At 41.2% G+C, this 12,274-nt stretch overlaps 1 protein-coding gene across 5 annotated transcripts in view; it reads left to right on the forward strand.

The window, feature by feature from the left end:
* WDR17 (WD repeat domain 17) overlaps positions 1 to 12,274 on the forward strand; it is a 197,716-nt gene that overhangs the window by 117,719 nt on the left and 67,723 nt on the right. For all 5 annotated transcript variants that reach the window (XM_088448511.1, XM_088448485.1, XM_088448493.1 and 2 more), the window contains 2 exons: positions 11,613 to 11,781; positions 11,876 to 11,967. In XM_088448511.1, the coding sequence (XP_088304637.1) occupies positions 11,613 to 11,781; positions 11,876 to 11,967 (261 nt within the window). The remainder of the gene's footprint in view (positions 1 to 11,612; positions 11,782 to 11,875; positions 11,968 to 12,274) is intronic.

The raw sequence follows: 12,274 nt of genomic DNA on the forward strand, positions 1-12,274 counted from the left end.
TTAATAGTACCATTTACCCTCTCCACCTTGGCACTGGCCTGCGGTCGATATGGGGTGTGAAGCTTACTATTAATACCCATCAACTTACACATACATTGAAAAACATCTCCGGTAAAATGGGTACCCCTATCACTTTCAATTACTCTAGGGATACCATACCTACATACAAACTCCTGAACTATTTTCTTTGCCGTGAATGCAGCAGTGTTGGTAGCAGCTGGGTATGCCTCTACCCAATTAGAGACTACGTCTATGCAAACCAAAACATACTTCAAGTTCCTGCAGGGTGGTAACTGGATGAAGTCAATTTGTATGACCTGGAAAGGGCCGTCTGCTGGAGGGATGTGAGATGGTTCGGTGGGTACAGTTTTTCCTATATTCTTCCTTAAGCAGGTCAAACAGGACATTGCCCTCTTCTCTGCTTGGGAAGAAAAGCCAGGTGCATACCAGTATGCCTTCACTAACTTACACATACCCTGCTTACCCAGATGGGTCAGACCATGTGCTGCTTCTGCTAAGCTTGGGTAGTATGCCTTAGGAGCTACTGGCTTCCCTTGTCCATTTCTCCAGAGCCCAGAGGACTCTTGCTCACATCCCTTGGATCTCCAGCTTGCCTTTTCCTGATGGGTACACACCTTGCATTTCAACCAGTTTCTGCATGTCAACCATTTCAAATACCAACACTTTATCCATTTGATTAAGTTTTAAACCTGCTGCCCATTTGGCAGCTTCATCAGCCCTGTTGTTACCCAATGATACTGGATCATCTTCACAGGTGTGGGCTTTACACTTAATGACAGCTACTGTCTTGGGTAGCTGTATTGCCGTCAACAGTCGTTTTATGTGATGTGCATGTGCGATTGGTGTGCCTGCTGCCGTTAGAATATTTCTTAGACGCCATAGGGCCCCAAAATCGTGCATCACCCCAAAAGCGTACCTGGCGTCTGTGTAAATATTGGCCGTTTTTCCTTCGTCCAACTCACACGCTCTCCTTAGTGCCACGAGTTCCGCCACCTGCGCTGAATGGGGTGGACCGAGTGGTTCGGCCGCTATAACGTCCTTGTCATCAACCACAGCATAACCTGTACATAACTCACCTGTATCAGTCTGTCTATGGCAACTCCCATCCGTGTAAAACGTTAAGTCTGCATTTTCTAACGGTGTCATGAATGTCAGGCCTAGCTGTAAAATTTTGATTTAAATACTCCATACAGTCATGCCTATTAATTCCTGTACCAAACTCACCTTCTACCACTGGTAACGATTCACCTTTACCTTCCACCCTTTGTGCATCATGAGGCACACTTGGTAAATATGTAGCAGGGTTTAAAGTATTACACCTCTTTATAGTAATGTTGGTCGGTGCAATTAATGCTAGTTCCCATTTAGTGAACCTAGCGGAGGAAACGTGTCTGGTCTGGGCAGAATTTAACAGCGTAGAAACAACATGTGGTGTATGTACAGTCATGTCATGGCCTTACACTACATCCTCACTCTTTTCCACCAAGAGTGCGGTTGCAGCTACGCTCCTAAAACACGTTGGGAGTGCTCTTGCCACAGCGTCCAACTGGGCACTGTAGTATGCTACTGGTCTATTGGCATCACCATGTTTTTGTGTGAGAACTCCTGCCGCACAACCAGCAGCCTCCGTACAAAATAAATCAAAGGGTTTCCCATAGTCTGGAATCCCCAATGCAGGTGCTCTTATCAGACTGTCCTCAAGATTAAGGAAGGCTTGCTCAGAGTGCAAGACACGGTCTGGTTTTGTGGAAGATACTAACTCCTGCAGTGGTAAAGCCAGAATGGAAAAACCGGGTATCCATGACCTGCAATACCCACACATGCCCAAGAAGGTACGGATCTGGTGCTGGTTCTGCGGTAGTGTCATGGTCTGTATGGCGTGGATTCTGTCTGCTGTCAGATGTCGGAGGCCTTGGGTAAGACAGTGTCCCAAGTATTTAACCTTGGTCTGGCACGGCTGTAACTTGTCCTTAGCAACCTTATGCCCTGTGTGCGAGAGGTGAAGCAACAAAAGTTTAGTATCATTTAAATATGACATAAATGAATCAGAGCATAACCACAAATCGTCTACATAGTGGATTAGTACCGATCCATTGGCAGGTTGAAAAGACTGTAAACAATCATGTAAGGCCCGGGAGAAGATACTGGGGCTGTCAATGAAGCCCTGGGGTAGTCGTGTCCATGTGTACTGTACGCCTTTGTATGTGAAGGCAAATAGGTACTGGCAATCAGGATGAAGGGGGACGGAGAAGAAAGCGGAGCATAAATCTATTACCGTGAAATGGGTTGCGGTTGATGGGATTTGCATAAGGATGACAGCTGGGTTAGGCACTACGGGAAATTGGCTTTCTACCACCTTATTAACCCCTCTAAGGTCCTGTACCAGCCTGTACCCCCTCCCACCACTCTTTTTCACAGGGAAGATGGGACTGTTGGCTACACTGGCTGTACGGACTAAAATTCCCTGCTGTAGTAAACGCTCAATTATGGGGTGAACCCCTAACTCCACTTCTGGCTTTAATGGGTATTGGGGAATTTTAGGGGCGTGTCTACCGTTTTTCAGGTTTACCATGACGGGAGCTACATTTGCCATTAACCCAGTGGCCTGTCCATCCTTAGTCCAAAGGAAACTAGGTATTTGTTCTAACATTTCATCTACCTGAGCTGAACCCTTGTCTGATGTTATGGTGTGCAGCATTAACCTTTGGGGAGTGTCTAGCACATCCCTTACCTCATGTGCAAACCTTCCTGGGACATCCATAAATATCCCATCAGGGGTACAATAGATAATACATCCCATTTTGCACAATAAATCTCTTCCCAGGAGATTAGTAGGGGCTGTTGCTGCCAGGAGGAAAGAATGCCTGGCATGCAAAGGCCCAATGGTAACCTCCGTGAGTTTGGTTAAAGGGTAATGCTGTACGCTACCTGTTACACCCATTGCTGGTACTGTCTGGTTTGTTATCTGTAGATTTTCAAGAGATTTTAAAACAGACCTGGTCGCCCCTGTGTCTACTAGGAAGGAACGTTCAGTACCAGCTACATTAACCTTTATTACCGGCTCTTCCCTAGTACCTCCCGTTATCCTGACTGCCTGCAGACTACAGGTATGACCTAACCCCTATAGTTGGCTATCTTCCCCCAGCAAGGCATTTGCAGCAACTATGTGGGCAGGATTTATCTGGTAGTTCTTATGGTTACGAGATGCATCAATACGTTGCTGCATGTGGGGTTCCTGAATTATGACTCTACAGTCCTTCCTAAAGTGTCCTACTTGGTTACAGTTAAAACATTTCTTAGCTGATCTGTTGGGGAAATTTTGTTGAAGTCCGGGAGGAGGGGATTTTGAGTGTGGGTATGATGGTTTTGGGTGTATGTGAAGAGTGTGTTGTGGTCTGGTGTGGTATGTGTGAGGGAATTGTATGGGTTGGGCCTTCGCAGGATGGTAGGTGTAACTGCGCAGGTGGATATGTGTCTGTTGGCTGTAAGTGCATATCTTCTAGAGCTCGAATGCTAACAGCCATCAATTTCTCGCTCTGAGCTTCACGTTTCCTGGTGATATTCTTGTCATTGTCTATTGCAGTTTCCCTGAGCACGTCAACTGTTATCCCTCTCCAACCAGGGTGTGAGGTCTGAACTCTGTCTTTCAAACTGTCTTTTAGACCGTCCATTAGAACACTGATGACCATTCCCCGGTAGTGCGTGCTTTCCTTAATGTTTTCGATCCCAGTGTACTGAGTGATCGTCTGCAGCCCACGATTAAAGTAATCTTCTGCAGGTTCACTTTCCTTTTGTTTAATGGAGAAGATTTTACTCCAATTAACAACTAACGGGAAAAATATGGCTAGTTGGGCAACTATACGGGCAATGCAATCCTGATTACTTTGATCAGTTAAGGGGATGTCTGCATCCAGAGTTCATGCTGTGATAAACTTTTTCACATCTGTACCTTCTGGGAGACATGCTCTTAACACCACTCGCCAATCCTTGTTGGTTGGCTCATGGGCATTGCCTAGATCCTTTATGAAACGCTGACATTTTGCCAGATGTTTCTTGGGGTCAGGAAATTCAGACATAATGGAATGTAGTTCCGCCCGTGTCCAAGGACAGTGCATCGCTACTTCCCTTGTGGGTACGACACCATTCGCATCTGCGTTCCCATTAGGGACAATAATTGTCCTTTCAGGGTGGATGCCTCCCACCTCTATACCTTTAAGCCTATTACTGCAGCGAACGGTGTTAGTAACCTCCGCTATTGAAGCAGTTGGTTCTAATACTTCCTGCACCCTTATTAAAGGAGCCTCCCCCACCATGGGTTCTACTAGGGCCTCCCCCCATGAGCTAAGGATCCCTCCCCCCCTCTTGATGCCATAGGGGCAGCTACTTGTACTTGCTGGGAAGGGACATTTAATAACTGCACAGCATGGGATACAGCAGACATTGCTACAGGATCACTTTCTGCATCATAGACATTTTCCAAATATTCACTCAGGACCGGGTACAACTTACTTGGTTCAGTTACAACATTTTTATAGTTTTCGTTATGTGGTAATGTATCATCACCGCCCAGCACATAAGGTGGCGGGGGTGCGCAAGCGCGATTTGCAATACCTTTGGCAACGCTACCGTGCCACAAGTTTGCATTTCCCTGTGATGCATACGCTACGCTGTGTAGCGTTGCGTGCGCATCACTCCTAGGCATGCACGTGGCTCCACGCGGTGCCCCATGCATGCCATTAACCCATGTGCGACTCTCATTCAGCCAGAGTTTCAAAGAATCATCATACTCCACTCTTTTCTTTAGGGATTTCACTCTACATATGTGATCCCTAAGGTTATTTAAAATCTCCATATTAAAGCTTCCAATCTTTGGGAAAGGTTTCTCACTCTAACTCATCATCTTAACCCACACAGTACAGTGCGTCGTTGCGTACGCACCATATTTAGTGTACATTATATGAAGAGCCGACCCGGTCGGACCTTGCATACACAGCACATCGTCTACCATCCCTGTTGACTGTTTTGCGCCCATTTTGCGAAAAAAACAACAATGATGAGACCGGTGGAAGAATTAACCGATAGGCTGCCTCCACGCACCTATTCTACAGTTAGCTAATATCTAAAAATTAGGGAACACAGCAATACCTACTAAGGCAAGCACAGTACCACCTATAATAGGGAACACAGGAGTTATCTAGCTATAGATAAAACCACAGTAACCACCTATTGTCCTTTTGTCCCCGCAACCAGCCTCAGTCAAAGATGCCACACTCGTATGGTCCGGTCGCAACACTCAAAGGCCCTAACTGACCGATGAATATTACAACTACACTGGAAGCTATATTTTATCGTTAACTCTCTTTAACAATAGGAAACCAGGAGGATCCCCTCTGCCAGTATACCTGTTATGTATACCCTATATTTATTACCTAAAATAGGGACCACGAAGGCACAACCTATTTCACAATCTCAATCATACACCTTACACACTTCTATATTGTGGCCAAATAACAAAAATAAAAAAAATACCTTTCTTTTGATTAATAGCCTTTTGGAGATTACAGCCCTATCAATATGACGTATTTCAGTCTTGATGATTTATTTGAATTCTAACAGAAATGCTAGTCACATACTTCACTTGCTATTGTGTGTTTGGTTACAAACAATTAGATGTAATCACTACACATGGCAGGAAGTGGCCGTACATCCGGTCGCACGCACTATGCTGCGACTGTTTGCACGTGGTGTACACTAAAACCTTTGTGGCGTTATTGTGCGATCGGTTGCGCATGCAATGCGTGGCCGTTCTACAACAACGTGGGCAAGCACAAATCTCTCTCCACTATCCCAGATTCTAATCAGCCCTCTCTGAATTCGCAAACTGCGAGTCTCTGTCTCTGAACAAAAATAGGAACGCAGGAAAAAAGTCTGCGGGCGCCTTTCCAGTCTTTTGTTCCAAGACGAGGGGAGCAGTTCAAAAACACAGTGATGGGTGATATCCAACTCGGTGAGCCCCCATATTTACTCTACTGCCCAGGCTATTGGCCAGGTCAGAGTCTGATAGTAAAATGTGCCAATATTTCTGTAGTGAGTCCCTAGCCTCTTTCCAGCTATTGCAAAAGTCCCCTATAAATCTGATCATTTTGGAATCCTGTTTTTGCGGTTTCTACCCAAAAATCAACGTTTCCCTTTTGGTTCCTGAGACTTCATTTACAGCTTTTTTAATAGATCGTTTGCTGTATCCTCGTTCGTGGAGCCTCTTCTTAAGGTGGTGGGAGAGGGAGCACGTTTTTCAAGATGGAAATTATATTTACACTCAACATGTCGTCACTTGTATGCGGTATATTGATGACATCCTGATGATTTGGGATGGAACACAGAAGGAACTGGATCAGTTTGTTCAACATCTTAACAATAACAACATTAATTTGAAACTCCCCTGTAATAGCAGCAGTACCAGTGTTGCGTTTTTAGATCTTAGGATATTTAAGGGTTTAAATCATAAAATTTGCACTGAGCTTTACAGAAAAGAGACCTCTACGAATAATTTACTTCATAACAGCAGTTCTCATTTTTCTCCTACCATCAACAGTATCCCGAAAGGGGAGTTCCTGAGACTACGACGAAATTGCTCAGATGAAAACTCGTTTGAGACTCTAAGTAAAGAATTAACATCTAGACTCCACGAATGAGGATACAGCAAACGATTTACTAAAAAAAGCTGTAAATGACGTCTCAGGAACCAAAAGGGAAACGTTGATTTTTGGGGAGAAACTGCAAAAACAGGATTCCAAAATGATCAGATTTATAGGGGACTTTTGCAATAGCTGGAAAGAGGCTAGGGACTCACTACAGAAATATTGGCACATTTTATATCAGACTCTGACCTGGCCAATAGCCTAGGCAGTAGAGTAAATATGAGCTGGCGTAGAGCCCCAAACCTCAGAGACAGACTACTTAAAAGTCACTTTAACATGCATCCAAAATTGACTTCTATTACATCAACTATTGTCGGTAGTTACCCCTGTGGTGCCTGTAAGGTGTGTGCACATATACTAAATGTGAACATGGTCACAGATAAATTTGGTCAGGTTATTAAAATCAAAGCGTTCTACAACTGTAGAACTACGAATGTGATCTACTGTATTACATGTCCATGTGACAAAAATTATGTGGGCATGACATCTAGGATGCTGAAACAGACATCAACAAGATGAAACAGTTGACTACAGTGGCCAGACATTTTCACTCTAAACATTCCGGACGAACACAAGATCTCAAGGCCTTCTGCCTCGAAAGAATTAAACTCGGCCTAAAAGGGGGAGATCTGAATAAAGCCCTCCAACAAAAAGAGAGTGAATGGATATTCAGATTGAATACAGTGATACCTGGTGGTCTAAATGAGAATATTAACTTTGGTATCTTTCTTACAGAGTAATTCATGTCCTTACTCCTCCTTTCTGATGACCCTGTTATGTTTATAGTGTCCATGGACACCTTCTTATTCCTACCTTTTTTCCATTTATCTTTATTACTTTTTATTTTGTTTATGGTTTGTCCTTCTTTTTCTTCCTTTTCCGTACCTTCATTTTCTCTCACCTCGTCGCTGCTCTTCCTTTTCTTTCTTCTCCCTTTTTTGTTCTCATTTCTGATGTCTTTTCTATTTCCTTCTGTTGTTTCACTCAAGATCATTTTTTGTCCCTTTTTGAATTTTCACTCTCTATTCTCTTACCTATTGTCTTTCCCCTCCATTTTCTCTTTCTTTTACTATGTTCTCTCACACTCTCAGGCACACTTCCTTATCACTTTATTTTACCACATTATCACTATTTGGATTATCCTTCACCATTTACTTCTCCTTTCCTTTTCTCTATTTATTCCTCTCTTTTCTTTCTTTCTTTCCCCCTCCCCCCCTCTTTGTCTCTTTTCTCTTTTCTATCCCTCATTTTGTTCCACTTCTATCCCTACCTTCTTTCTCCCATCCTATTCTCCTTTTCCATTTTTTCTCATTCATGTTTTTATTACTCAATCTCATTTTCTCTACTTCTCATCTTCTCTTTGTCATTTCACTTTATATTTTTTATTTTTTATAATTTATATTTGTATTATTTTAATTTATTTTTACCATGTTTTTTATTTTATTCTGATATTTATTTTATTTCATTTCATTTGTTTCATATTATCACTGTCAATTTCTTCCCTTTCTATATATCACAGCATTACTGCCTTACACATATATTGAGATTGTATCAATTATTAATTTTTCAACATATTTTTTCTTTGTATGGTATGTTACACATATGGTTATCACATTATGCACACATATCTACTCACATTTTTCTATTACCATGCTTTCCATTTTATTTCCAGTCTCATTAACCATATAGATCACTAACTGGTTCCTTTATATGTATTCTTGTTGGTATTTACACTTTCAGCACAGCACTACTCATTTTAATATCTGTTTAAACATTCTAAATGGTTATACACTTATCTTCATAAGCTTTTTTCACTAGTATAAATGTTCACTTTTTTGCTCAATTTATCTTTATCTAGTGTATGATTTACACTTACTCTTGCCTGCAGGTTATAAATACCTGTTTTCTAATTGAGATTACAAGTTTTTTTGTCCTCTAATCTTTTTACGTTATACAATGTTCACATATGGTAATTCCATGTCCTGTTAAACACCCCTACAACTCCGTGGATGCACGCATTGGTTAACACTATCCTGCTATGTTTGGCTGTTGCATCAGTCACTTGTGAGTACAGCCCTATGATTGGGCATATGTTCCTTAACTACAGGAAGCAGCAGTGCAGTCCGATGATCAGGTGATCAAGCCTACCTGGTGAAACGCGCATCCTATGATAGCATTCAGCTCCGGATCTCACACACACTGCAACCCAGTACAGCCGACCTTTGACACAGGTATCCTTTACTATCGCTCAGACGCGCTCTCTCTTCTGAGTCCTTAGTCTGTGACTCCCCCTGCAATGCCCAGCTGGTACCAGGGCTCAGACGCAGCTTCATCTCAGAAAGCAGAAGTGCTTTACTGTTGTTTTTTCTGAGGCAGCGCAGCTGTCACTCTCTCATTCCCAGTTTGATTCGACTGGGAACAGCAGAAGTGACTTTGTGCGTCTCTTTCACCTCAGACCTTGCTCTTTTCATTAGAACACTCATACACTTATCTTCCAGATACTACTTTATTGAGGTACATTCCTCACTGGTTTACCCTATAGATGGCATATGGTTATGATTTCTAGTGCACCATGATATTATCTAGTAACTGTGTTCTGATGTGAGCTCGTTATATTTTACCTGTGTTTCAATACTGTTACTCCTTAAACAGCACTGGGAGAGTTAAATTGCAGTTGTAATTACTGTCCACCAAATTGATTGATTTCCAATGTATTATCTATTTTGAATTACCTGTTTATTTCTCTTATGTCAGTCAGATTATTTGTTTGCTGTGTGTGTTGTCTCTGTGTCCATTGTGGACTCCAGTAGTAGATACAGGACTTAAGAGATCCATTTAATTTATGTATAAATGTTCAACATTTTCTTTATATTGCATATATCCACTGGTTAATAATAATCTAATTTTTTCTATACACTGTATATTACTTTTCCCTCTTTCCACACTGACTAGTGTGTGTCAGATATAGAAAGGGGTCTAATCTGATGATTAAAAAAATTTTCAGTTAACCTTTGGCTCTTCATGCATGATATACAACCATTATGTATCACCTTGATTTTTCCTCATTTTGATTATAGTATCAATATGTCGATATTTATCTAAAATATCTAAGTGTGGAATTTTGTATTTATCACCATATTGAAGAGAATTCTTTTTAGTAAGCTTATTTATTAAATGCTAAGTTTTAATAACTTTCTACTTATTATCTCTACATACTGTCTTAAGAGTGCGCCTACAAAGACATATTTGTCTTTCTCTTTAGTTTTTGTTCTTCACAATAACTACATAATTATTGGCTGTACCTGCCAATGCAATGCTTCACGTACTAGTGTTAGCTCCACCTACTGTGGGATAGACCATAGATGTTTCTCTTATGTTGGTAGTGTTTTTAATATTCAATGGCAGCTGCCATCGAAAGATGTTGAAGTGATGGCCATTCGATGTTGAAATACAGCTGAATTCAGTTGTGTAACATCGATATAGCGGGTCGCTATTGCGCATACTATCACAATGTTGTTTCCATCCAGTTCTTTTGATGTAATGGTTAGTTTGAAGGTGGGCTTCTGATGTCCATCCCTAGCCTGGAGCTCCTCCCCTTTTCCCAATTTTTCCCCCGTGTGCATGTGTGACTTGATGACATAATAGCTGCCTATGCGTAGTGGCATGGCTTGGTCCCAACACAGCAGTATGGTGATAGCGTAAACTATTAATATATTGCTATTTCTTCACTGTGATAGTATCTTTCAAATGTGATCTCCCTGCTGGAGCTTCCTAGTTAATTAAAAAAATAATTGATTGCGTAGCCTTAACAAACTCCATTAACATATACAGAAATAATTAGATACAAATATCAGCAAGTGGTTTGTAAGAAGTGAATCTACAATGTACTGTACAAAGAGAATATTTTAATCTGAATCTATCCAAAAAACTTCTGTTTTTTTTTTCACATGTCAGAAAAATAACTCAGATGAAGAGAAAGTCTTGATATATTTTATATAAAGCAAATGCTTTAGTCTTCGCTTTTGAGCACCTATAGGAATATTTTCATTTTGTAGTTCATCTGTTTTTGCATGGATTCCCTGCGTCCACTGATCCAAGTTCATTGTCAACTATACTGGTTGTTTATTCTGGGGCTGATTCTAAGTTGGGAGCAAATCAAATAAAAGTAAAAAACATGTAACTTTCCACCAGGATGAGCCATGTTGCAATGCAAGGGGTGCAAACGCATTTGTTTGTTTATTTTTGCATGCAGGGTAAATACTGGCTGCTTTTGCATGTAGACCACAAATGCTTGACAGTTTATTTTTACACTGCAATTAGATATGAGCTTGAACACAACCTTCTCAAATCCAAATCTTAGTATGAGGTCACCTAAAGAATGCCAGGGCCATAGTATAGGGTACCCAATCTTTGTAGTCCCATTGCCTGTAGCGATAGAGAGGAAGCCTGAGGCCATTAAGACATGCTGCACAGTCCCAACCTACAGTGGCATGAATCAAGACCAGGACAGATAAGAAATGCAGGGTTGGGGAAGCTGGGGTGAAGGGGCAATTAGAGACCTTGCCAGAGGAAGGGATGGGAGAGTCATCCAATAGAGTAATTTATATAAGCATGTGAAGGTCTCCCTGTAGTTGCTCTTTCTGAATAGGTATAACCAGAAATATGTTTGTCTGGCCTGTGGGTTAGATGTGCTTGTGGTATATTTTTCTGCAGGAAAAAAATATGTATTACATAGTAAGTGTGTCTGTCATTTTGTTAAAACAACAGAGATGAAAACCACTGCATTAAGAAAATCAATGAAATACATTTTTTACAAAGTACTATTTTCAAGAACTATGAGTATCATTATCATTATATTATATTATATTATAGTATTTTATCTTCATTGTTCAGGGTCACATTGAAACCATATTTGACTGCAAGTTCAAACCAGATGATCCCAATTTATTAGCCACAGCATCATTTGATGGTACAATAAAAGTCTGGGATATCAATACATTAACTGCCGTCTACACCTCACCGGGAAATGAAGGCGTGATCTACTCACTGTCCTGGGCTCCTGGTAAGTTGGCTGGCTATAAAATAATAATGTCTTAATAAATGCATTAATAAATGATTCTCTATAATTCTGCTTTTATCACATTTTCCCTCTATAGGGGACTTGAATTGCATAGCTGGTGCAACATCACGGAATGGGGGCTTCATCTGGGATGTTAAGAAAGGGAAAATGATAACGCGATTCAATGAGGTAGGTACACAATTGAGTGGCCAGTGCTTCAAGAAAATAGATTTTTAAAGTGGTTAAGTGTGAAAAGCTGATAAATATAACATTGTATTGGGGAGCAGCAAAATGTTGCTGTTTATTACTTGAAAACAAAGATTGGTCACATCTGGTTTGAAAGTAGAGTGTATTGTAGTAAATAGCAGTCCCCAAAATATATTACTCTTCCAAGGACTGGACTTTTTGGAGCGCTGTGTGAGTATTAGATGCTGTCACCACGAGCACTGATCCTCCAGCTCATACCCCCATTACACAGCCGTGGTGAATTATTATT

This window comes from Taudactylus pleione, unplaced genomic scaffold (assembly GCF_031769625.1).
Source record: "Taudactylus pleione unplaced genomic scaffold, aTauple2 ptg000021l, whole genome shotgun sequence".
Lineage (NCBI taxonomy): Eukaryota > Metazoa > Chordata > Amphibia > Anura > Myobatrachidae > Taudactylus > Taudactylus pleione.